Source organism: Muscardinus avellanarius, assembly GCF_963383645.1.
Source record: "Muscardinus avellanarius genome assembly, chromosome: 7".
Lineage (NCBI taxonomy): Eukaryota > Metazoa > Chordata > Mammalia > Rodentia > Gliridae > Muscardinus > Muscardinus avellanarius.
In genome coordinates this window covers 109,792,531-109,819,448 of record NC_137793.1, presented here as the reverse complement: position 1 = coordinate 109,819,448, position 26,918 = coordinate 109,792,531, and the positions used below count along the sequence as shown (strand labels likewise).

At 45.1% G+C, this 26,918-nt stretch overlaps 1 protein-coding gene across 1 annotated transcript in view; it reads right to left on the bottom strand.

Moving 5' to 3' along the window:
- The window catches only part of ASTN1 (astrotactin 1), a gene marked incomplete at both ends in the record, with an annotated part of 316,550 nt that overhangs the window by 77,452 nt on the left and 212,180 nt on the right, over nt 1–26,918 (bottom strand). Inside the window, 4 exons of the mRNA XM_080699009.1 lie at nt 3,084–3,250; nt 11,859–12,009; nt 12,525–12,662; nt 19,085–19,159. Of these exons, the coding sequence (XP_080555135.1) occupies nt 3,084–3,250; nt 11,859–12,009; nt 12,525–12,662; nt 19,085–19,159 (531 nt within the window). The remainder of the gene's footprint in view (nt 1–3,083; nt 3,251–11,858; nt 12,010–12,524; nt 12,663–19,084; nt 19,160–26,918) is intronic.

Genomic DNA, 26,918 nt, shown 5'->3' with positions numbered 1-26,918 from the left:
GATACTAATTTGGTAACCATGGGTCAATCACTCACATGTCATTAATTGGCCTGATTTGTAGTTATAAGTAATATGCACTTTTTAGCTCAAGTAAGAAATACTTCTTTGATTGCGCTGTCATTGCAAAAGAATATTGATCGAATGTGGCTCTCTTCTTAGAATACAAGAGACTTTGAAGGTAAAGGTGCCCACAGTATTAAGATATTTCATGTATCACTCCATTTAGTAATTGTTGTAATAAGATAAAGACTCCTGTTCTGCCAGGCGTGGTGGTGAATGCTTGCAATGCTAGCATTTGGGAGGCTGAGACAGGAGGGTTGTGGTTTGAGGCCAGCCTCAGCTACTTAGTGAGGCCCTTTGCAACACAGTGAAACCCTGGTTTCAATTAAAAAATAAAAACAAAATAGGTCTGGTTGAAGCTCAGAGGTAGAATGCACCTGGGTTGCATCCCAGGTACCCCCCCCCAAAAAAAAAAAAAACTTCTGTTCTAGAGGAACAAATTATTAATTTTTGTGTCTGTGTCTGTGTCTGTGTTTTACTGGGGACTGAATCCAGGGGCATCTACCCCCAGAGTACACCCCTAGTCCTTTTTATTTTTTTGTTTTGAAACAGGATTATCAATAGTTTGCCGAGATTCTTGCTAAGTTTCTAAGGCTGTTCTCAAACCTGTGATTCTCCTGTCTCAGTTTTCCAAATATCCAGGATCATAGGCCCGTGCCACCATGCTCGGCTGCTCAACCATCTAAGTAGTGGGAAGCGATACTGCGATGATAACGACTCTGCCCTTCACTGGGTGATCTTGGGCCAGTTGCTTAGTCACTGAGCTTCAGTTCCAAAATTGTAAAAAGAGGGGGAAAGTAGCTGTTTCAAGGCATTCTTGAGCCGACTGAGATACAACATAGGAGACTGTGACCGTGCCTTGCAGATAGCTGGGCCCTTAGTATGGGTTGCTATTATTATTAGAAAGCCGCAAACGAAGCCCGTGCTAATACGACTTTACCATGTGAACAGGTGTGAGCGGAGCTCTTTAATTATGAGTGCATGCAAGATGATCTTCATATAAGCAGCTCAAATCAAGAACTTCTTTGGCCAGCTATATATAGTGTTTGGAGAGTGCTGAACATGCGTGAGCCTAATTCTGATGGAAACAGAAAAGCAAGGGCCATGAGGTACCTAGTTCTTAGTCCTGAAACAAATGGACTCGGGATGCGGAGAGGACCTCATGGTTCTAGTGAGGTCCACAGGAGACGGCGAAGCGGCTCCTTTCTTGAGCTGCCCATACACTGTGACCCTGGGAAGAATTCTGTAGCTATCTGGCCCCCTTCAGTCCATTGTAAACATACTGGGGGCTTCCCTTTCCACATCACCACTTTATCCCCTTTCTTGGGGCCGTCCCACTTGTAAACTCCTTTGAAGGGAGAGGCCGGATCTGGTACCGGGTCCTTTCTCCTATATCTGACACCTTACTAGCTTCTCTGCACAAGCAGGTGCCGAAATATATATTTCTTAAGCAAACAAATATATATCTATTAAACAACCATTTAAAAATATATGTAATTTCGGCCGCGTTTACTTCTATTAATTAAAGTGGGTCAACCCTAATGATTACATTATGGAGCACAGGAAAATGTAGAGCAAGCTGCTATTTATGGAACGGGATGTTACCAGACACCAAATATGAAAATTGCTCGATTGCAAAGAAATAAGGCAAAATACAACAGAATAAAAATAACATTACAACTCCACTGAAGACTCTCCCCATGATTATTCAGCATGGGCCTTTAGCACTCAGTGGAGTCTTATTACCACAAATGCTGATATTCACTGTAAACCTATGGGATGAGGAGATCCTGGAAGGTAAGAGCTATATGTTATTCCTCTTTTCATCCCAGGGGTCAGCATGGCTTCTGGATAAACTAAAGGCTCTGCCTGACCTGAAGAGAGGGGGGGGGAGAGAGAAGAAGAAGAAGAAGAAGAAGAAGAAGAAGAAGAAGAAGAAGAAGAAGAAGAAGAAGAAGAAGAAGAAGAAGAAGAAGAGGAGGAGGAGGAGGAGGAGGAGGAGGAGGAGGAGGAGGAGGAGGAGGAGGAAGAGAGAGGGAGAGGAAGAGGAAGAGGAAGAGGAGGAAAGCAAGCTGCACGTATAGCAGAGTGTGCTAAATATTTACTTTATAAATATAGCAGGAAAATGTCTTTATATATAATTCCACTCAGTGGCATAAATTTAAATTTTGAGAAAACTGCAGAACTTTCAAAAGAGAGGGTCTGAAATCTGATCTTAATCTATCTCACCAGTCATGAGAAAGTCGCTTACAGTTCATGTGCGTTCCATTTTTTTATTATCAGTAGTAGTATTGTTGTTGTTTTGGGTCTTGGGAACGACTGAGCCCAGGGACATTCTACCTCCAAGCTGCAAGCCCAGCCTTTTAAATTTTCTGTTTTGAAACAGGGTCTCGCTAGTTTGCTGAGAGTCTCTGTGCTGCTGAGGCTTTCCTGGAACCTGGAATCTTCCTCTCTCAGCTTCCCAAGTACTGCATGTGAGTACAGGCATGTGCCACTATGCCTGGCTGGGCATTTGTTTTCTAATGTGTAAGCTGGCCCTTGCGGAGCTATCCCAAGAACAAAAGAAAAGTGTGAGCAACAGAGCTTAGCCATTGTGAAGGGCGCTTCAAACTGAGGAGTGACTTTGCCTGATTAGGAATGACCGCTCAACATGCTGGAACTCCAGGGGCAGAACTTGGGGAGACAGCCCTCCTTTCCTTGGCAATTGATCAGTTTCATAGGATCTATCCCAAGTTTTAGACCACCGAGTGCCTCTCATCACAAAACATCTAATTAACAGAGCTGCACAAAGCACAGTCTGGGACATCCTGGCCTAATTGAACAGTGATTTAAGCAAGCTCTGGGTTTAATTTTCCCTTGCAGGTAAAGGAGGCTGGATTTCCACACGTAGAGAACTTGGCCTAGACTTTCCCTTAGAGTCCTCTCTTCCTATGCCTCGGGCTCTTTCCTCAGCCTGGGGGCTGGTGACCTCTTCCCCCGCGTGGACGTTCACACCTCAACAGGCCCCCTGAGGCTCCACTCACCCGCAGAACATGAGGATGTTGTACAAAGCTGGGTCGTCCGGGAAGGGCGCCACCTGCTGGAGACACAGTTGCTCGCAGCCGCCATTGAAGCCATCTGAGCAGTCCACCCCTATGTGGCGGTCGTAGCAGCCCGAGCTGTCCTTCATGGGGCTGAGTCCCGATGGGCACTGGCACAATCAGAAGCATCCACACGAGCGGGTGAATCAAGGGACCGGGTTCTCTTCACCGGAGTATAATCACTGACACCTATTTTTAGCATTTTACCTTGAAGCTATGAAAACTGGCAACTAATCCATGAACGTCTCTCTCACTCTTTAAAAGCAGATGACCTTGGCTTGTGACACCTTGCTTCTCACTGCGCACAGATCATATACATTTGCACTAAAGCTGCTTCCTCCGAGGAGGCTGAAAGCGAGAGCTGCAGCAGGACAGAGCCCAGCCCTGCCAGCTTCTGCAGCTGTCCTCAGCAGGGATGGGAAGGAATACAACAGAATTAAAGTGCACTCCTCTAACCCTTGGGATGCTGGGACAGGAGGATTATAAGTTCAAAACCGGCCTCAGCAACATTCGGGGACCCTCAGCAACTTAGCAAGACCCTATTTTCAAAAAAAAAAATCTAAAACAGCTAAGAGTATAGTTCAATCCCTAGTACCAAAATAAACAAATAAATAGAGATTAATGATGAAATCATTAATTTGCCAATTAATTCATGCCTCCTGCTGAACTACACTCTCTTTATTTTCAATTTATGTACTTTTTGGTACTGGGGATGGAACCCAGGGGCATTCTATCTCCAAGCTACACTTCAGACAAATTTTTTCTGTGTGTGTGTGAGGGGGAGAAACAAAGTCTTGCTAGGTTGATGAGAGTCTCACTACTTACTGAAGCTGTCCTAGAACCTGAAATTCTCCTGTCTCAGCCCCGCCAGTGCTGTGATTAGCGGCATGTGCCACCACACTGCGCCTGGACTCCCTTCAGAAGCCAATACCTGTCTTGCCGTCCTGCTGTCTTCTGTGTGTGCAATAGATTCTGCACATTAGCATTAGAGCTGATTCTAACAGGCGATACTTTGCTAATATTCAGGCAGCTAGAATGGGGGGCCAGATTTGACCCCAAAGATTGGCTTTTATGGATGGCTCACCATACATCCTGCCGGTCAACAAACACACTACGCCCGCACCAAAACCAAACCCAAACCCAAGTTTCAAAAGTTGGTGGAATCATGTTGTTGATCATCTCCCCTCTTTCTCTCCTTGGTCTTTTCCTCTGCTGCCAAGTACCACGGCCTAGTTCCCCCAGTTGTAGCCCAGAGCTGCTGCAGATGTGCTTCTGAAAGCCCACCTCTTCTCCCCTCCTCCCCTCCCAGTCAAAGATCACAGCTGGATGTGCAGTTTGCTGATGCTACAGTTAAAATTCACCAAACAAATGGCCCCTGTGGGCCCGCCAGGACTCCAGCCGGGTCCAGCCCGGGGAAGGCAGCAGGGAGAGCTGACTGGGTGACAGTTTTAAAGAGAGTTCCCCCTGCTGAAACCCGCAAGGTCCAGATGATGATGAACAGGCAAATCAGGCAGCCGAGGATGGCTCCCCACCTTCCCTAGCCCCCAACCCATCGGGTGCCTGGGCCACTCAGCTGTCAGGCCAGATGTGTCACAGGAAGGAAGCTGGCGTAGCTGTGTGGCTGTCCAGGCATGAATTCCTGGGCAAAGCACAAAGCTCCGTTGAATTAAACGGCTTACACTATTAGCCACACAAGAGTTCTGTTTTGTCTGTTTGTTTTCTTCGTTAAAGCTCGCTAGACGCCACCAGGCAGAGATGAAGCCAGTCTCCTGTTATTCCTGCCCATGTGGTTTCAACCCTCATACCAGCTAGCCATCTCGGTGACCAGCCAGGACTCCCGTCTTCCCAACCACCTGCCTTTTTTTCAGAATGTTCCCTCAAGCATGATTTTAGACAAAGAAGACCTCACTGAATGAAGCACAGTCAGGCTTTGTTCCAGAAATGCCCAGACCTGGCACAGGCACAGCTCGCCTCGTCCTGATGTCTAGGTGACCATTGCTATCCCAAATCAGACCACCTGGTATTCACACTCTCTCAGAAGATCTAGAGAAAAGGCCATGTGAGCTGCCCTGTGCAAGTTGAATGTTTATTTTTCTTGTAAGCAAGGCTAAAAATAATAACCGTAGCTATCAGAAATTGAGCGATTCTTTGTGTAGGACGTCCATTATTTACATATATTATTTTCAACCCCATTTTACAGATGAGTAAAATTAGACTCAAAAGACTGAGTAGCTTGCTTAAGGTCACAGTGGTAGAAAAGGATGGAATCAGACTTAGCTCTGTCTGACCCCGAAGCTTATGTTTATCCCTGTCATCCTACTGTCCCACTTCCCAAGTGCAGTGAAACCTAAAGCCTTAAAATAATAGCGCTAACATGTCGAGACAGTAAAGCAATCCTATAGATTCATCGTTTGACTGTTTTAAATAATTCCCAGAGTATATTCTTGGGTCTTATATGGATTTATAGATTCAGCCTAATATTATTTATATTTGTCTCTCTGTCCCTCTTTTCACACACATACACTTAAACACTACATTATGGGTCCAAATATTTTAGGACAAAAGATTGCAAACTGTCTAGAAGGATGACATTGAAGGCAAGACAAGATGCTCAAGTACTGGAAAGGATGGAGTTATCTTTACTGCACTATAAATGAATTTTGTTACAATTCAAAATAAAACATTTTAGAAATATCTCCTGGAATAAAAAAGGCAGAAACAAACAACAACAACAACAACAACAACAACAACAACAACAAAGACTTTTGTTCTTAACCCCTGGGATGCAGAATACCCATTTTTCAAGGAGTTCATCGATAAAACTTTCCATGATACAATTTTTTGAATGAATCTTTCTTCTGCCATTAGATTCACATTCTAAGTTTCCTCCAAATTTGATGTCCAAATATGAAGAAGTTATAGTATCCAGACCATGCCCCTCTTCCTGCAAGTATTTGCAGAAAGAATGTTTGTTAGGGAAAATCCTAGCATTTAGGAGGAATGTGCACATTCTGTTTAAAAGGACTGGATGTTCTTTTCTCCTGGCTGTGGACAATCCTTCCCCTAGTTCCTTGGAAAAGAACTTGCTCAGGAGAGAACCCCAAGGTCATAGATCAACCCCTGTTTGCATAGGTTACATTTAACAGTCCCAGGGACTTGATGAACTTAAGAAGAAAACTCCATTAATTATGGAAACTGCCCTCCCCCATCAAGAAGGTCTAATAAATGAGCTCATATTTCAGTGACCCCTAAAATACACAAGGTTAATCATCTTTCACGAGATGCTCGTGGCTTCTTGACTTATTACTGGTCTAAGGCATAATTTGCTAATGAGATTAAAATGATTTTCCCCATTCAACTCTTTTTCTTTGCCATCTTTTCCCCTCTTTTGCTATTGATGATTTTGGTTGATTAATTACTTGGGAGGGTGGAAGAATCTTTCTAAAACACACACACCTCAGTGCCAGGATACAAAGTGGATGCTCTGTGGGCAGATGGATATAAGTGATGGACACGTGAATATATCCAGGCCCCCTTGGGGATAAGAGGGATGCATTTCTGCAGCTGGGCCTGCCTCACCTTACCTGGATGATTCATAAGACAGGTACATAATTCCCACTCAAAATAGATTTTCTTTTACTAGATGGCAATCTGATTCCTTTCACAAATAATGATTCCCACAATTTTTTGATGGGTGCTGACAAGCAGGACTTCTCCCAAGGGAAAAAATTTGATGGAGTTAAATTTATATTTTAGGTGATGATAACTTCCTGTTCCCATTTCCCTAGAAGGCTCTGAAGCATATGCTTCTGCTTACTGTTCTATAAAGAGAAAGAAAGATAGTTATAGAATGTCCCCTCAAGAACTTCTGTTATAGCGCTCAAATTGATGTAATGACGTCATGATGGTTGTAATCTCATGTGTGAATCCACTGTAACAGATTTACTGGATGGTAACCTAGGCAGGTGGGGTGTGACTGGAGCACGTGGGTCTCTGGCATTGTGGCTGTAGGGATTGTATTAGGCAGTATTTTCACAGCTATAATTTAATAGATCTGACCACATAGCTCAGAGGAAGGAAGGCTTATTTTCTCTTGGCTTTGGGGTTCAGTCCATTTGAGGCTGCGGACTTTTGATCTCAGGTCATGGTGATGGAAAGCAGAGGGAGGGAGAATGCATGATGTGTGGAGGCTGGAAGAGAAAGTGGGGATGAGGGGATGAGGATCCATATATAATCCCCAAGGCCACAGCTTCAGGGCTCCACCTTCATCAGCCAGAGCATATCAGCTCAGACCTCCTCCCAGATACACCCATTGCAATGGATTTACCCACTGCTGAGATTACAATTCACATGAGCTAACTATCAACCCTGAATATTGATAAATGAGCTCCTTAGGGGACAATGTAACTATAACAGGGACTGTGCTTGTGGCTCTGACTGCCCTTGCTGGTTGGCTGTCTGGTTTCTGGCCTCCAGGAGGTGAGAGCAGAGCCCATGTGTCCCCCTCTCTCTGTTTCTAATGCCATGCCCTCAGTTCTGAAGACCCAGCCTGATATAAACTCCAAGATCTCCAAAAAACAGTGAACAAATAAATTTTCCTTCCTCCAGGTTATATGGTCAATTGTCTTGGATGATAACAGTGATAACATTGACTGGGGCACACACACACACACACAGAAAGAGAGAGGGAGGGAGGAAGAGAGAGAGAGAGAGAGAGAGAGAGAGAGAGAGAGAGAGAGAGACAGGAGAGAGAGAGAAAAGAAGAGGAGAGGAGAGAGAGACAGTCATCCCTAGTGGTTGAGGTGTTCTCGGTTGAGGTGAAATGACACATTCCATGGGAAAGCATCCCGGATGGCATGTGGAGGGAAGGGCGGGAAGGTCACTGGGTAATGCAAAGCTCATGAGAGCATGATGAACTGACCAGGGAGATTATGGATCCCATGCACAAGAAAGCAGGGCATCTCACCTTTCCCTGTTATGTGGCCATTGCCTACGTACCCAAGTTCATCCCAGCACTCTCCACAGCAAAGGCAGGCTTTTATTTTGGACACACTCAGGATAGGTGTGAAGATGAACCAGGAGCATTTGAACATGTATTTTCTTCTTTTCTATTTTCTTTGTTTTGGGTATAGCATAAACAATCATTTTCAATCCTTGGCACCAAATTTTATAGTGAGCCCCAATAGATAAGCTTCATAAGAACAAAGATACCCATGTTAAAGCTGGGAGTAGGGAGGCTGGAGTCCTGCTTCCCAAGCCTCTAATTCCCAGTGTGGTCTCCCACCAGGAAGGGTTCCTGAGATTTGTCACTGACACAATCCCAGGAATCTGTGAGCACATCACCTTCCATGGCAAAAGACACTTTACAAATTGATTAAATTGAGGATCTCAAGATGAACGATTATCCTGGATTAGCTAGGACCTGATGTAATCACTAAAGTCCCTAGAAGTGGAAAAGAGAGAGAGTGGGAGAGAAAGGGGGAGAAGTGCTACAGAATGGTCAGTAAAATGCAGTGTTGCTGGTTTTCTAGATGGAGGAAGCAGACCATGAGCCAAGAAATGTAGGTGGGCTCTGGAGGATGGAAAAGGTGAGGAAGTGGGCGCTCTCAACCCTCCAGAGAGGAATGCAGCCCTGTTGACCCCTCGACGCTAGCCCTGTGACACCCATATTGGATTCTCATCTGCAGAACTGTAAGATACTAAATGTGTGTGGCTTTAAGCCACTAATTTCCCTGCAATTTGTCCAAGCAGCACTATGATAATATGGCACCCTTGAAGGACTCCGTAGAATGGAGAAGCACCGCTACCATGAACATTAAAGACAATGGGTAAGATTTGGTCAGCAGTGGGGAGTGGGTGGGAACCTTCTAGAAGCTTGTAGGATCCCCAGCTGTTGGAGAGTGCCCTGGTTCATAATGGCTGGAGACTGTGGTTTGTTCATGCCTGTACCTTTCACAGACATTTGCTTTTTGTCCTCGGGGACTATATAAACAACAGGGAAATTAACTGGGTAGCAATTAACCCTGTGGGAGTCCATGCATAACCGATGGACGTGCCCTGCCTTCCTAGAAAGAAAGTTGAGCAGCTGATGTGGACATAATGTGAATGCCACCTGTCTGGTTTGAATTAAATCAGAAAAAATATACAGGTGCATGCACTGTCCTTTTCTACATTTCTGCCTTTCCCCCAGGTTCCTGAAGGGCCAGCATCTCCAAGTTGCTCATCTGTTTTCTCCTTTTATAAAAATATGCTTTTCTTTGGAAGCCTTTGAGTTTAGCACTGAAAGAACTGAATTGAAGGGCTTGTGTGGAGAGGAGGAAGACAGCCAAGTCCTTATTGGTGTAACTGATGGCTTTGTCTCTGGTCCACCTCCAGAGGACGAGAGACTTGCTCTACTAACGCACCAGGGGGTGGGGACAGCAGCACTGATGCCCAATGGAGTCAGGTCAGGTTCAAAGTCAAGTCCCTAATTTTCTCAGTAGGGTCATAAACACCATGACATAATGCATCTGCTCCTAACATAGCCATCCTGCCTCAGGTAGCCTGAGTCACCAGTCAATGGACCCTGCCTGCCAATCAGCCTGCACCTCCTCCCTTCAGAGTCACGTGGGCTGGTGACTTCAAAGTATTATGCTAATACCAAGGACTGGTATAATTGGGCGACTTTCTGCAGTGGCTTCAATTCTGAAATGCAGCGCCTTATTGCAAATGCATATTCATCAGAACTATTCCTGCTAGCTCCGTCTCACAGACCACAGTGTTAAAGGTACAGAAATCCAGAAACCCATCAGCACAGCTCTATGCCAAGTATAAGGGCCGGGACCACCAACAGAAGAGGCATGGGACAGGCTAACAAACCCTGGGCGGCTTGGGGAGAGGGAGAATCTGTCCTTCCGTGTGTGTGTGTGTGTGTGTGTGTGTGTGTGTGTGTGTGATGTACACAAATGTACATGGGGAGGCTATGGAGGACGGGCTCTTGCACACACAGTGTTTCAGCACTTAGAATGACCCCAGAGAGTACTAAGGAAGGAAAGGTTGAAATCTGAATGAAGACGTAGGCTGAGTAGACGTGGCTCAGCTGGGAGCGCCATTAGACAATAGAATTGTGTCCTCAGGGACCCAGCTGGGGAGCTCAGTGCTCATGACATAGGAGGCTTGCCAGCCACAGGGAGGGGAACACGGGATCAGCTTTCTGCCTGGCTGCCTCTGGAACACATGCTCCAGCAGGTACTTTCCTTGGTGATTTCCCGATAGCTCTCTGTTCTTCTTTGCCCTCTCTATGACGCACACTGGCTTCTCCTTCCATCTCCCCCTCAGCTCTCTCTTCCGTTTTTCTTTCTGCTCGTTCTCTCCTGTCTCCGGTGAACAGTGCCCATCAGCTGCTGTCTAAGCTGTAGCAGTCTGAGGAGGCCTTAGGGTCGGGAACTTGCACCACAGAGGCCAGGCACACAGAGGCCAGGTTCTTTGAGGTAGAACAGCTTCCTGAACAGAACAGGTACTCAGAGATGGGGAAAAAAGCCTGCGTCAGCTCTGCATCCTCACAGCTTCCCCTGGCTTATTCATACATGCACCGCAGCTCCTCCAGAGCTGAATGCTCCGGCCCTATCCCCCAGCACCACAGAACAGCACGTCTCAAGGACTGAGCTAGCCCTCTCCTCTGTTCTTGCCTTGCATGGTTTCCCTGCCATGTGTCTCTGTCCCATTCCCTCTTCTCTGGAGGATTGCATCATTCTCCCCTCTAAGGATGGCAGAGCTAGAAACAGAGGATCCAGCCTGCTGATGGGCAGGAACATGACCATCCTAAAGGAACTGGCACCTAATGGCGTCTGCTCCTGACTCCATGGTCCAGAACAGTCTTCATATCTGTGGCATGGGAGGTAGCTTAGTCTGCTCCAGCCCAGGTGGTACTGCTCCTTAACAACTTCACATGTGTTATAGGTAGCCACAGTCCACATGCCTGCACACAAGACACAGATGCCCACATGAAGCAGGGGTCCCATGCTATGCTCTCAAAGGGGTCACATATTTTCTTTATATTTTTCTTTACCATCTCTGATATAACATGCTTCTTCCACTGCTCTGATTTTAGGTAGGTTTCTCTTAAAGTTCCCTATTATATTTATTAATGCTGTAATTAAATAATGATATGCTAATAAGTTAACAATACGTTAACAATTAATTAAGTATAATTAATTATAATTAGGCAATTAATTGATTCACAAATAGTTCTCAGCATCTATCTTGTCAGACCAGAAAGAAAGAATCACACTGCACAAATCACAAAATTTTCCGCGGGTAGTTGTAAAACACACAGTCGGTTTTCATAGCGAGTTCTTGATTAACTGACTGGTGCTTATCTCCTAGTTCCTATTAAGAGATAAGGCTATGTACACATACCAAATGATCAATCCTAATCCCAGCAACATGTACAGGGATGGGAAAGGAGTGGGCAGGATAGGACTTGGAGAGAGAGACGCCAAGGGCTGTGTGCATATATTCTTGTCACTCTGAACTTCATTAAAATGTAGAATTACAATGCACCAATAAAATATATTAAAATTTAAAAATTAATAGACAATTTCTAATTTAGACTAGATGGCAGCAAAGGTGGGGCCCACAGCACATTTGCATCCATATCTACACCTGCATCGCATCTCACCTGTGCTTCTCCCCAACCCCAAAAAGAAACTCCCCGCTTGGCAGGCAGGACCGACATACCACGCAGCCTGTGGAGTCCAACTTGCGGTCTGAAATGCAGCGGAAATTCTTGCTGCAGCCCCCGTTGTCTTTGCTGCAGTCGCGCACTGGCCCAAAGGAATCTAAGAGGACCTCCAGGCTGTCGAAGGAGGATGAGGTCATCAGCTCCTCTCTGCAGGGAGAAGCAGTGGGAGGCGGGGAAGAGTCAGGGGACTCCAGAAGCAACAAGTGGTGCCTCCTTCCATGTCCCTCGATGGTCAACTGGATCTGGTCTCACTCTCTCTTATAAAAATTAAATATCAGCCATACTCTGAGCCTTGGACTAACACATTACGGGCATTCTCCATGTCTGGGAAATGAGCCAAGGCTGTAACGCCTGGTCAAAGAAGGAGGTCTAAACTTAGGCAAGGAAATTAACATTTTATTGCCTGTCAGTCCTTGGGGTATGTGGGAAGCGCTTACAAACTCTAATTTTATGTCTTCTTCCAGCCAGTGAGCCTTGGGGTGTGCAATATTGACCCAGATAAAGAGCAGCTCCTGGCACTGCGGATGGGGGATTTGAAGGCAGCCTGCCAACTTCTCCCTTCAGCTTGCAGTGACTTATTCCCAAGTACCTGGAGCCTCCAGGTAGTTTTCCAACCAGCCTCCCAAGCCTGGTGCGGCCTGTGCACCCACAGCTGGACTCACCTGACCTCCACCGCGTCCTCCATCACCGTCATGTCTGTCTTACACTTGGCGGATGGGTTGATGGCCAGTTCCGCGGGCGGAATCACGAAGCTCTTGCTGAGAGGCAGCCACATGCCCTCTCCAAGGGTGTAGGTGAATCTGCAGAGACACAGAAACACGCAACACCATGTGTTTAGGCTGGGGAGGTAACAGCCTCCCCCAGCTTCTTCCTCCTTCCTGCTCCTGTCCTCCAAGGCAGAGATATCATTGCCTTTCCTGGCTGAGATGACTGAGCCAGAGGGAAGCAGAGATGGCTGCTCCTGTTCACCTGGCCAGACAACTGGAGAACGGATTATGGTGCCCACTTACCTGATATCAGAAGGAATTTTTTATCTATTCATGAAAAGTGAGCCTCAGCTTTCTTCAGAGTGGAAGCTGGGCGTCCCCTGTCTTAAGTCAGATATCATTGGAAGCAGCTAAATTGAAAAGAGATACAGGTCTCCCCCCAGCCTCCTCCTGCAGCCATACACCCACAGTGGTGGCTGTGGTTTCTCTCAGGGCCTGGAGGAACCCTGAAAAGGAAGAGGAAGGAAGAAAGCTCCCCTTTTCTGGCTTCTGTGGCAGGAACAGAAATGACAAGAGCCAGGAGCCTCCAGGGAAGAGAAGCCGGGTGGTGAACAAATGTACAAAATGGGTCCCATTCGTGCTTTTCAATCCTCCCCACCTGAGCTCCCAGTGCTAACCGTTGGGATACAGATAGGTTTTTCTTTTTTTTATCCTATAACAAGGGCTAAAAGGAATAAAAGAATCAGACAGCATTTCAAGGGAGAGCTTAGGGAAACCAAGAGAGATTATTTGTTTATTTATTCATTCATTTCATTTCAAAGGTATTCTAATATTCTGTTCACAGTCAAAAATAGTCTACTGCATAAAAGCCAGTGTGGGTGGGGTATCACAAGGCCTTGACAGTCTGGAGTTCCCTCCCAACTTAATGCAAAGGGAGGAACAATGGAAGGATACGTACAATTAAGCAGATCCCAATACTGGTGGCATTAGCAGGCAACTCGCAGAGCTTCATTTCTGAACCCCTCTGCTCACAACTTTCCTCCCTGGTTGCCTGAGATGCTAGGAAACCAGGTTGGTGATTTAAGATATTTCATGCAATGTGCAGCCCTCATCAGAATGCTGGCCACAAAGCAAACCCACTGTCTAGGGCTGCCCAACGAGGCAGCTTCCACTCACACCCTGAGTCGGCCCTGGGCACCAGAGATGCTGAAAGACAAGACAGATGACATCTTAACTGCAGGTGCAGGGGCTTCCCAAGGGAGAGGCAAAAGCTCTAGGTAAATGGGATGTGACCAGGACTGGGGGATTTCACCTCCCATTTCTACTCTGGCTCTTGGTCCTCTTCTTCTCTAACCTGTTGGAAATTATCAGCTGTTTCTTGCTCTGAAGGAGCACATCTTGAGATGTAGGTAGGGCTAGGTGTGCACAGGAGGGAGGAGAACTCATTATGTGAGGGACAAAAGAAGATCACAGCTTCATTCTATTGTGAATCATGAGTGAAACGGACTGTGTGTGTGTGTGTGTGTGTGTGTGTGTGTGTGTCTGTCTGTCTGTCTGTCTGTCTGTCTCTGTCTCTCCATCTGTCAATATCAAAAAGCTCATTCAGAACTATTGATAGTCCCCAAAGGTGCTTAGAATCTGTAAGACTTTGTTTTGCATTCCTAAGGGACATTCTCGAGACAGCAACATTATCCTAGGCAGGCACTGGTAGGGAAGGGCACTGCTAATATTATAATCTACTGTTCTAATGAGAACATCTCCAAGTTTAAATGACGGTACCAGGAAGGAGGCTGTTCATTGGACATGAAGATGAGTTTTTGTTTTCTATTTTGGTTCTAAAACTATAATTTCACTTTGATTATGTAACAGATTTGGGGGAACTATTGGCAGTACTAGTACATTTCTGATAGTACATTTCTTTAGGAAGAGGGGGTCCATCCATATCCATCTCACAGTTTTCCCTTCTTTCTTGGCATGTAGTAATATTCCTAAGGGAAAAGCAACCCATGCCTCTCCCCAACTTCCGATGTCCAAAGGCACCAGATACATACAAAACACAGCCCCCACAGGTGTCTTTCTGCCGCCTCCTCATCTTCATTTCTCACCAAGCTTATCTCACAATCTACGCTCCTACAAGGTCATTCTACTCTACTTCCTAACATCACTCTTTTCCCCTCTTTGCTTTTGCTCCCAATATTTCTTCTTTCTGGATTTTATTCCTTCTCATCCTTTCCTTAATTTGACCCATTTTAAGACCCAGTTAAGGTCACAGAAATTCCTCAAATCCCCTTAGAACCTTGACCCTCAAGGATCTGAGCAAGGAACTCTCTGCTGTCCACCTTCTGCAGAGTCCCTTCCTGCCTCTGAGATGTGGATTCATCCCTGTCTTTTCCTGTGCCCATCATCATTAGAAAGAACGTGCTCTCTTAGACGGCAGAGGACAGCTCTTTGTCATGTTTGCATCCCCACTGCCTAATGCAATTATTGGCCCAAGGACGTCACTCAATAAACTTTGTATCTAGTTTGCAGACTTCAGCAGGACACAATCTCAGCATCCATATTTAAAGGCAGAAGCAAGTGATGGAGAAGCGAATTCCTCCACATGAGGCAAGATTTGGGTTAACCTGTGACTTTGAATCCATCTAATGGTCCAGGTAGATCTGGGTTTGATATTAGGAAGAACTTCCTAATTGTTCAGCAGCTTGAACCACACTACACTGGAATACAACAACAACAACAACAACAACAACAACAACAACAACAACAACAACAACAATGATATCATCTCGTCCAGTTTATGATAGGGTCAAGGTGAAATCCAGTAAGTCCAAGTTAAATGTGGAGGGAAACTAATCTTCACTGGGAGCTGTCAGGGGGCTGGCTCTGCAGAATTGCCTCATTATCCTACAATAGGACTCAAATATTGGTAGTTAGGCCTCATTTTGTTACCTCATCAACTGATATTTTAAGAGGGTTGGTAAAATGACCTCTCCAAGGTCACCTTTTTGTAAGTGAGAAAGATGGGGCTGATCTGACTCTCAGGTGTGGATCAGTGCAGCTGTCCAGCCCATACTGGCTCATGCCTATGGAATTCTAAAGCTTTCTTTCATCTGCAAAATCTACTGAGTAACTCCAAAAACCAAATATAGAATAAGCTGTCAGAGAAAAGCTGTGTCCTGAAATCTCATCTGTCCCTCATTCATGCCGATTTGGCAGGGATGATTTCAAAAAGCCACCCGAGAGAAATTGGGGGAGCATCTGGAATATTCTCCCGAGTTGGGCCTTCTCTCCTGACAGCTGGTGGTGACCGTTGGAATTGATGGCTCTGCTGTAGCCTGCAAAGTCCTGTTGAACCGGACCTTGAAATTTCTGTTCAGAGGCACTCACTAGAGACCACTGGGTAAAATAAGCCTGTGTTCTCTCCATGGCTTGGCATGAAATAGAATGTGGAAAAATGGATAACTAGCTCTTGGCCTGATACCTTCACTCTTTCCCATAGCAAACCATTCCAAGATGAGGTATTGTTTCCGGGGGTTCAGATACATGTTTAGAAGGGAGGAAGGTTTCTGAGAGGTAAATATAGTCTTCACTAATTGTCACTACCATGAAGCCCAGGGGAAGAGATTGATACAGATCAAGATGGAAAGAACATCTTCAGCACAGAAATGGGCTTGGTGAGTAGACTAAGTTGGGAGGCAGAGGGTCTTTGTGGACCCTCAATCTAGTTTGAGATTGCAGGTTACCCAGGTTATTTGGGATTGCAGATTACCAAGGTTGTATTGGCCATCCAGATCTTTTTCTATTCTGGTTTTAAGTCCTTGGGAAATACCACAAAGGAGCATCTATAGATACTTACTGTGGTGAAAGTTATATGTTATATATTCAATATTTAAAGGTATATAGGGCACTACCCCTCCCCTCAAGACCACAACCATCTCACTGGAAAACATATAAGAAAATTGAAAATAAATCTGAAATAAAATAACTATTAAATGAATATTATAATCAGTATAGCATAGAAATTTAGAGGAGGAAAAGTTAGTGTGGATTGGAGAAGACTCAGAGCAGCATTCTCAACTCCAGGTATGGATTAGAATCACTGTGGTGCTTTTCAAAAGCATTGATTCCCTGCCACTCTTCCCTAAGTTTTTTAGTTAATCGGTTTGTGCTTTATGATCACTGGTCCTTTTAAAGCATACTTTGATTCTTACAGAGGACCATGATGAAGACTACTTCCTGGATAGGGAATGTCTTCGTCATTGGTCATAACTACAGAATCTGAAACAGTACTTTGCAAAAGCAAGTGCTCAGGAAATTATGGATTTAGCGACTTGGTTCCGACCATGAAAACTGAGCAGTATTTATTATTAGGAGGAAGAGATAATTCTTGCTAAAGGAAATGATATGAGGAGAGTGGGGGATCGTCAAGTTATTGGGTACAGTGGAGTCATTAGAAGACAGATTTGACTAGGAACAGAAGTTCATTCCATAAGAGAAAGACAGTTTATTTTAAAGGGGTTTTTATGTTGGCATTAAATGATGGAAAGATTTGAATGTCAGAATTTAAGCTTTATTCATGGTCCAGAGAATTGTGCATTGGCTTGAAATTTACTGGGGCACAAAATCATGAGAGTGCAGGGTTGCAACTATATAGCCAATTACACTTGCTGAGCAGGTCATAGACTTTACAAAAGTGGCCATTGGTGGGCAGTTGATTCAATTCCCAGAGTGTTTTAAATAAAGTTTCCAATTTCTAGAATGAACACACCACAACTCATTGCTTTTATTTGAGAAACTAGTTATTGTCATGTTAAGCCCCAAATTACTGGTCACTTATTGATGAACCCCCTGGCTCATAAGATAGCCACACAACTGATCTGCTCTGTGGTACCTGGGAATCACATCCAATTAACAGTCTAATTTGAAATAAATATACAGTGCCTATGGGGATGGACACACCATTTTGTGCAAATTCTTCTCTAATAGCAATTTCATTAAAACTTTTATTTTTAGTATTAACTTCTGACTTTTAAGGAACAGGGAGCTTATCCATGTTAATCAACAAAACTCCATCTGGCTCCCCTTTGGCTTATCTTTATCATCCTTTGATAGTCCTGGAAGACTAGCACTAGGGAAAAAAAATGAAGAAAAAGTCAGCCAAATGATAAATCGTTGTTGGAAAGTTTAAATGACCCAGTCACAGTCCAAGGAATATAGCTGACAGCTCTTACAGCACAAATTCTTAAAATCAGCCTGCAGCCAATGCTATTATGGAGATCCAGCCTGCCCTGGAAGAGACACTTAGGAGAGAAAAGGGCAAGAAGAGGCTCTCTGAGCAAGTGGTTCTGTTGGTCCACACTCCAGCTAAGCGCAGACCTTAGGAGAGCACTGCCGTGGCCAGGTCGAGTCCATCCCAAGTACCAGGAGGAGCCAGAAAAGCTTTGCAGAGGAGTGATCTCCAGAAGACAAATGCAAGAGCATAAGTTAACATCTAAGCCAGATATGGCTGAGAGAGGGTGTGGGGAAGAGGTTTAGAAAGGCAGCAGCCAGTGGGCCTTAGCAAACTACTTCGTGGGTATAGTAAAAAGGAAGCATGTGCTCACGCTGTTCACCACTACTCTGACAATTGCATGCAGGAGTGATATGTGTCTCTAGACAGGAGCCACTTATACGGAATTCTTGCCTTCCTTACCAGAAGGTTTGCTCATGGAGGGCCAGTAGCCACACCTGAACTGCCAGGTCAAGCACAACCACTGGCACTTAGTAGAGCCTCAGCCAATGTATGTGAAACGAAGGCCAGACTGATTATAAACAACTGGACAATATGCCCTTAGAATGGAAATTTACTTGTGCTCTAGATGAGGCCTGGTGTGAATTAAGTTCTGTGAAAATCTAATAGTTTGTGGCTGGTGCCCAAATTCTCCCTTTGCCTGTGGGCTTTCTAATACATGCTGTTCCCAGATATGCAGGTAGAAATTTGGGAGGGACTAGCAGCATCGAATCTGATCAGGATAAAAGAAAATAATGATGAGGTAGAATTTAGCAAAGGGGAGGCAGGGGCGGAGAGATTAATCTTAAGCAACTTAAGGCTGGATAAGGAAGGTGCAAATTAGATGCAACCTGGAGAGGCAGAAGCTGACATTAATTGCCTGTTCTGTGCCAGTTTCTGTGCCAGGGGCCTTCCCTGCATTATCTCATATATCCCTCCCAATAAACCAGCAGGCATGTAATACAGCCCCATTTAACAAACGCAGGGACTGGAGGCTCCAGGAGGTTAAGTACATTATCGCAGTTCACAGAGCTGGCCGAGGAAGGAAACCAGGATCCAAACGGAATCCTTGTGACCTCAAAGTCCTCCACACTGCCACTGAGCATGATGTGGGCTCAAGGGCTATGATTGACAATAACTCGGTGTTCCCCATTTTACGTTTTACCACTAGGAAAGGCAGTGCAGTGGGAAGTGGGCCCCAGGCTTGTAGCAGGCATAAGCAGATCCCCAATAACCAATCACTTACCTGAATATCTTATCAGAGGGCTGCTCTCCCAAAACCAGGTCAAAGCCTCGCTGAAATATTGTGTAAGGCCAAGGCCTAAAAGAAGAAATATTACCCAATTAAAGTCTACTTGACAAATACTCGACAAATGCCAGGTACCAGGCTAGGTTGTAAAGTCCTAAAAGATGAGGAGAAACTTATGGATATGAGCTCATCCATGACCTTAAACCCCAGAATTTAACCAGGGACATGGTGAATGTAAAAATCACTGAACCCCTAGGAAAACTGAATTTAACAGACGTGACAACTAAAACTTCACATGGAACAAAGTTGTATGGAGGGGGGCCCACATAGCTCTAGTTGAGGGTCCCTCAAATGTACATTTTCAGAAGTCTAGCTCTATCCTGAATAACAAAGAGGGCCTGAGTGATTTCTTGGGGAAGGTAATGCCATTGGAACCAAGTGGTTCTGGATTCATATTCCGGTTCTGCCATCAAGCCAACTGTCTGACTTTGGACACATTATGTGCCTTAATGGGCCTAATTTCTTCATTTGTAAACATCTGGCTAATAATAGCTGCCTCGCAGACTTTTGTGAAGACGAAGAAAACTGTTTAGGCCAAGGGCCACAGCTAATACAGGGTCATCAACGGTTCCTTTTCCTTACTTAAAATAACATGGACCTTCGTGGTCCTGGAGAGCTTCCTGATGTCTCCAAACATTTTAAGGTCTCTCATTCAAACAGAAACAACTGAAATGGCATTTTAAAATAATTATTTACTAGAAGCCTTTCTCGTGAACATCCAGATATTGTCACATAAACTAGAAAGTTGCAAAATAATTTATTTTAAATGCTGTTTATGTTATTACTAGCTCAGATATCTAAGCCTCAAATGATTTACTCATCCAAACAAGATTAAATAAAACCCAGAACGGGTTATGAGTATTGAGCGATTGAACACACGGGAGGGACTTAGCCCTGACAGTCACATCACTAATCCAGTTATTGAGAATTTTATTGTAAAAATTCCTTTGTTTTTCAAGGACTACCAAAACTTAGGAGAATAAGTTGTAATTATTGTTTGGAGCTAAATTTAATATTAGGTATTACCCTAGTGATTGTCAGAAGGCATTTGGGGAAATGTATGCAAATGAGATTGTTCATGAATGGTCCAGTGATTGGTGGGCATTGCTGGTATTTAGAAGGTGTGTCTTGGATAGCTAGGGTACTACAGTGCTGCCAGGCATGACACACCTGTAATCCCAGTATTTTGGAGGCTAGATAGGAGAATTGTAGGTTTGAGGCCAGCCTCAGCAACCTATCAAGACCCTTGGCAATTTAGTGAGACCTTGTTTCTAAATTTAAAAAGCTAGGGGTGTAACTCAGAGGTAGAATGTCCCTGGCTTCAATTCCCAGTACAAATAAATAAATCAAAGTTTTCTGCCTAACAGAAAACTTTCCCACATTCTAGAAGAGTTTGTGTGTGTGTGGTACTGGGGTTCCTGGAAACCCTTCTACCTCCGGGCTATACTTCCAGACACCTATTTTTTATATTTTTATTTGGAAACAGGGTCTCTTAAGCCAACGAGGCTGGCTTCGAACCTGTGCAATCTTCCTGTCTCTGCCTCCCAAGTGTGGGGATTGCAAGCATGTGCTACCATACTCGGCTCTGTAAGATTTTAATTGCCATGGGTCATTGACTTAAGTATTGAAAACCTGCTTATAACGGTATCTAGGTCCTTCTCCGTTTCCTTGCAAATGATGTAATTTTATTTTTCTTTATTGCTGAGTAGAATTCCATTGTGTGTATTTCCCATAATGTTGTAACCCATTCATCTGTTGATGGACACGTAGGTTGGTTCCAAAAAAATCAAAGAGAGTGAAGGGTCATATATTTTCCTTAAGATGTGCAGGGTAAGGAGTAATTGGGATACAAGAGAGACTCCAGATGATGAGGAGAAATCTCAGGAGATATAAGGGTAGGAGTGGAGGAAGACTGAGGTTCATTAATAGAAATACTACCATAGACTATGTGCACACATGTGAATACATACTACCCTCAATCTGGGTACTCCATATTGGAAAGGAGAAAAATGTGGGGGCACCAAGAGCATGTGCATGTATGTCACTGGCAACATGATTTAAATTATTATGTGAGACTATACTGCACCAATAAACGCACACAAACAACTTTAAAATAAAAAAAAGAAAATCCATTTATAATGCCCTGAGTCTACACACTAACTCCATTTATATATAAACACAAAGCTTCTACAGTTTTAATGCAAGATTAATTTTCAGATATATAACTACTATGTAAATTGAAGGAAGATTATACATTGTGTAATCACTTTTATTCAATAACAAACCCATCCCTACTAATCTATACTGCTCTTACATATACCAGGTATCACATTATAGTGAATTTGTATTAGGTACAAATATATGCCAACTTAATTATTTTTCTATTGTAACAGAGTACTTATAAAATAGTTATTGTATCATTATAAATTACCTTTTTCCCTGTGGGTGCTAGGGAATAAACCCAGAGTCATTCTATCTCTGAGCCACACCCCCAGCTTTATGCTATTTTTTATTTTGAACGGGGTCTCGCTAAGTTACTGTGCAATGCTGGTCTTCAACCTGTGATCTTCCAGTCTCAGTTTCCCACATACTAGGATTATAGGTGTGGGCCCCATGTCAACTATTAATTTTTTTTAAGTGCTGGAGAATTGAACCTAGGTTCTCATGCATACTAAGAAATTGCTGCTCTACTACTGAGCTATATTCTCACTCCTATAAATTACTTTTTTATTTTTTATTTAATAATTGTTAAGGCATTTGGTTTGCTGGAAGTTTTGTGCATATGGATTTAATTATTTATGAATTTCATTTAAGAATAATTAAAGAGATTAACAATATTTGTTATAAAATAGGGCATTAAGTCTGATAAGGTGGACAACCACCAACTTAACCCAAACAACTAGCCAACTAACTCCTCGTAGGAGTTAGTGGTTGTAAGAGACCATGAGGACTCTGTAAGGGACAGCTGGGATAAATATCTTTATTTTTAATGCTTGCTATTTATAAATGTTTTATTCAATTTAGATTCAATTTAGAGATACCCTGAGGCTCCCCGAAGTACCCGAGCACTGTTCTATGAATAACTCTTGCATCGAAGAATCAGCTCCCTTCCAGATGCTATGCATGTTTGTTCTGTTCATTGTAGGTGAACCCACACACTCAGGGACCACCATTTGAATCTGATATATTTTTTTTCATTTTGCTAGACAGGAAGTGATGGCTTAAAGGCAGCTAAAAACAAATGAATAAATATATTCATTCAAGGAAAAGTTTAGAATTCCTGCAAAGAAATGACCCATATGAACCTAGACACCTAGAAAGGGTAATAAAAAGAGAAGAGGGGAAAACAACTCCATCTCTCCTTTCTGGGCAGAATCGCTTTATTTACTATAAATGTAATAATTTTAAATAACACCCACTTTGCCTTCAAGTCATCTCTAGTACTCAAAACTGGCACAACGTGTAATTAGTGTGAATGCTTGGCATAGTTTCTTTGATGTTTAGAAATGTATTTTGAGGCAACAAACCTTAGGACTGGCATTGATTACAGTGTGAACAATGAACTGCACAGAATGCCCCACGTAAACCTGATTCAGGATCTAGTTAATGTATCAATGAGTTTGGAAATGTGATGCACAGAGCCACACGCTGCCTGATAAATGTCAAAGAAACTTCCCTTTTCTTGACAGGCTTGAAAATAAAGTCAGCCCACATTCAAAGGGTGCAGGTAGGCAGCACGGACCCACCCAGATTACAGTCAGAGGCAGCAAGGGATAGTGATTAGAACATAAATTCTATAGTAAGCCTGCCCATTTTAGATTCCATCTCTGCCCCCAATCCTTGTGCAACCTCTGGAAAATTCTCTAATTACTGTGCAGCCCCATGTTCTAGCTACAAAATGAGGCCGATGCTAACAGTCTTACCTACCTGGCTAGGGGGTTAGGAGGAGGAGCTAGTTAACATAATTAAAATGCTCAGAACAGTACTGGACATTTAGTGAGGGATGCAGACGCATTTTATTAAATAAGTTAAATTTACCAATTACCTGGATCAAATACAAAACATCTAATAAGGACTGAGTTCCACATGCCTTTGCAAATGCAATGCCAACAAAAGACTCTGATTCAGAGTGTGGGTTATCTGGTATTTGCTGGAGAGAACAAAGGTGAGCACTGGAAGGCGAGCCCACCTCCTCATCCTGCCCTCCCTCCCAGCCATCACTTCACGGGAGCTAACCATACAACAGAGACACTAAACATGAAGAGGAAAGAATGAAGATACTGTGAAACGGAAAGAAGCCGCAGAGGTAAAAATTGCACCAGCCACAGAATAAAAGGGAATGTACTCATTTGTTTCCTACTGGCTAGGGATGATCTGCCAGAGAAACGGGAATTCTTACTTGATTTCTTTAGGAAATATTTATGGAGGCCTATTGTGTGTGTCGGGTAATACTATGCTACCGGAAGTGGAATAAAGAGAATTTTGCCCTCACGGGAATCTGTAGTGTTTCTGAAGAAATATATATGAGCTCGGACAAATAGGAGAGAGTTAAAGGAGAGGAGGAGTGGAGGCTCAGGCCACAAGCTAAGTGGTCCTGGCAATGGTGGGTCACCGTGCTGGGTGCCGGCATGGAGAGGCATCTACACACATGACCACTCCCATCCATATCCCAAGGTTAGAGTTACAGAGAAGGGTGCGCAGTGAATTGGTCATCTCAAGCGTGGCTTCTTTCTCTCTCTTGTGGTGGCAACAGTGCCACCTCCATCAGGAGAGGCTGGCATTCCTGAGCAGGCTGTGCCAAGGATACTGATGTGGGAAGGGAGCCAGGCCACCCAGGAGCACACGGGCAGGGTCTGGCCAGAGTCAGGACAGGAGGTTGAACCCTGGCATTGGAAGGAAACTTGCTCTCTTGTCTTTCCTTAGATATGTGGCCTACTATTCTCCGTTCTGTACTGGGAAACATATATCTTCTTAATTTAGGAAAATTGGCAGAATCAGGAGTCAGCAGAGAGGGCACAGAGCTTTTTTAGTTTGCTTGCAAAGGTTTTCATTCTAACAAATCAAGACCCTGAAGACTGTTTTCCTATGTGGACAGCTATGGATGGCCTCGGTTCAGGCCCTCACAGGCCAACATGGGTACCACCCTGTATCTATGGCCTCGAGCAGGGGCATGATCTGTGCCGCTAGGGGCCCATAGTCATGGAAACAGAGCAGCAAGCAGGGTGAATGTACGGATGGTATATGATGAGAATAGGTAGTAATATGTTATTTGCCATTTCTTTTCTTATCTCAGAAAACGCCCACTGTCTAGTCAATCTTCTCTAAGCACTGTTTTCAATGCTCAGTTTCTTCCCCCAGTGCTCTCCCCTCTTCTGCAGGAAACAGCAGCACAGTAGGCATTCCCCTGAGCCCTGGGGGCGCTGGAACACAGGCTAACTGTGGCTCACCTTGCTGCTTGGCCTTCCTCCTGGTTGCTTGGGCATTTCTTCCACTATGGAATCTAGAACCAACTGAGCAAGCGAAGGTCTGTTATGGCGACCCTGCCTGGGTGATCCTGCCATGTCAGCTCTCTCAGTAGAAGAAGGGAGCATCTCTGCTTGCAAAGGTCCCTTCAGTGCTGCTCTCTGATCAAATGCTAGCTCATTTGCCAACTAACTGGGCCCTGGAAACACTGCTCAGCGGCTACTGACCAGCGTGATGTCAGGTGGTGGGATTCCTGTGGAAGACTTATCATCAGGGCGTGGGAGGAGGAATAGAGATGATAGATAGATAGATAGATAGATAGATAGATAGATAGATAGATAGATGATAGATAGATGACAGATAGATAGATAGAAAGATAATAGATGAAAGCCAGGCATGGTGGCACAGTCTTGTAATCCCAGTATTTGGGAGGTTGAGACAGGAGGATCGCAGTTCTCGGACAGCTTCAGCTACTTAGTGAGGGCCTTTGCAACTCAGTGAGACCCTGTTTCAAAATATAGAATTAAAAAACAGGGCTGGAGGTATAGCTCAGAGGTAGATGCCCCTGGGTTCCATACTGGTTTCCCAGTACTGCAAGAACAAAAACAAAATAAAATAGATGGGATAAATAAAGTGTATGAGGAGAAACCGGGGCCCAGTCACAAGGCCCTGGGCCCCGGGCAGGGGTCAGGTGGGGCACGCCAGACCCCCTGAGAAACCGGGGCCGGGTCGCAGGACTCTGGGCCCCAGGCCAGACCACGTGGAGCACGCCAGACCCCTGGAGAAACCAGGGCCTGGTCACAAGGCCCTGGGTCCCGGGCAGGGGTCAGGCGGGGCACGCCCGACCCCAGAAGAGCTGGAGCCTGGGTCGCAGGACTCTGGGCCCCAGGCCGGACCACGCAAAACACGCCAGACCCCTAGAGAAACCGGGGCCCAGTCGCACGGCCCTGGGCCCCAGGCAGGGGTCAGGCGGGGCACGCCAGAGCCCGGAAGAGCTGGGGCCCGGGTCTCAGGACCCTGGGCCCCGGGTGGGATTGTGCGGAGCACACCAGACCCCTGGAGAAACCGGGGCCCAGTTGCAAGGCCCTAGGCCCCGGATGGGGGTCAGGCGGGGCCCGCTGGACTCCTGGAATGCCGGGGGCCCAACTTTGGGCCCCGGGAGGAGTCGTGCAGAGCACGCTGGACCCCTGGGGAAACCGGGCCCGGGTCACAGTGCTACTGAGTGCCTGATACCACAACCTTCTCAAACCATAATACTGTATTCTCTTATTAAAAAAAAAAAAAGTAAAGGAAAAGAAAAGAAAAAGAAAAAAGAAAAATATCGGAGAGGGGTCAAGAATGCCGTGGCGAATGCCTGGATACTGGAGATGCAGACAAAACTTATCCAAATGAACTGGAACTTTTGGAAAAATTCCCCGTGAAGGAGGACTGCTTCTTCTCTACATTCTTAAGAATCTTGGACATCACCTGTAAGGAGGGAGTTTAGCGGAGACCTAGTAAAAAGGCGGTGTTGGAAGCGGTCTCCGCGCTGGTAGTGGAGACTTGTATTCAGGAGAAGCAGAAATCGGATCCTACCAACCTTTCTTTTTGGAGAAATTACACCAAACGTCGAATGCTACCGTCGCACATGCTTAGGAACACTGGACAACATTCAGAGTGGAAAAAGAGCCTGGGAAGGATTTGAAATGGTGGAGGCAGTGGCAGTGGCAGTGGCCATTACTCAGGACAGGCAGAGAACTGATGCATTACACCTGAAACCTTTGAAGTAATAACCCCAGAGGCAGAATGCTACCACGACGTACCCTCAAGAACGTGCGACAAATGGCTGGGCGAAGAGGGTGATCGGATTGGAGCCTGCAGTGAGGCAAGGCCACTACTGAAGCCTCTGAGGCTGGGATCAGAGCCTGCCGAGGGATTAGGCCGATGCCGGGGCCAGTGGCCAGCATTGGAGCCTGCCGTGAGGCAAGGCCAGAGCTGGGGCCTCCGCGAGGCCAGGATCGGAGCCTGCCAAGGGGTTAGGCTGATGCCGGGGCCAGCGGCCGGCATAGGAGCCTTCTGTGAGGCAAGCCGCTGCTTGAGCCAAAGAGGTCTGGATCAGTCCACTGGCTAGCCAGGTCACTACTGGGGCCGTCAAGAGTGGGATCGGTACTTGCAACGTGGCATGCACAGAAAATATCGCAGAAAATAAAAACCAGATGCTTCCCCTAATCAGCAATAACTAGGAGGAAAGGGGCAACAGGAAGAGGTCGAGTTATAGAAAGGGCCCTATAGTGAAGCAACTAAGGTGACCAATCAGAGAGTATGGAAT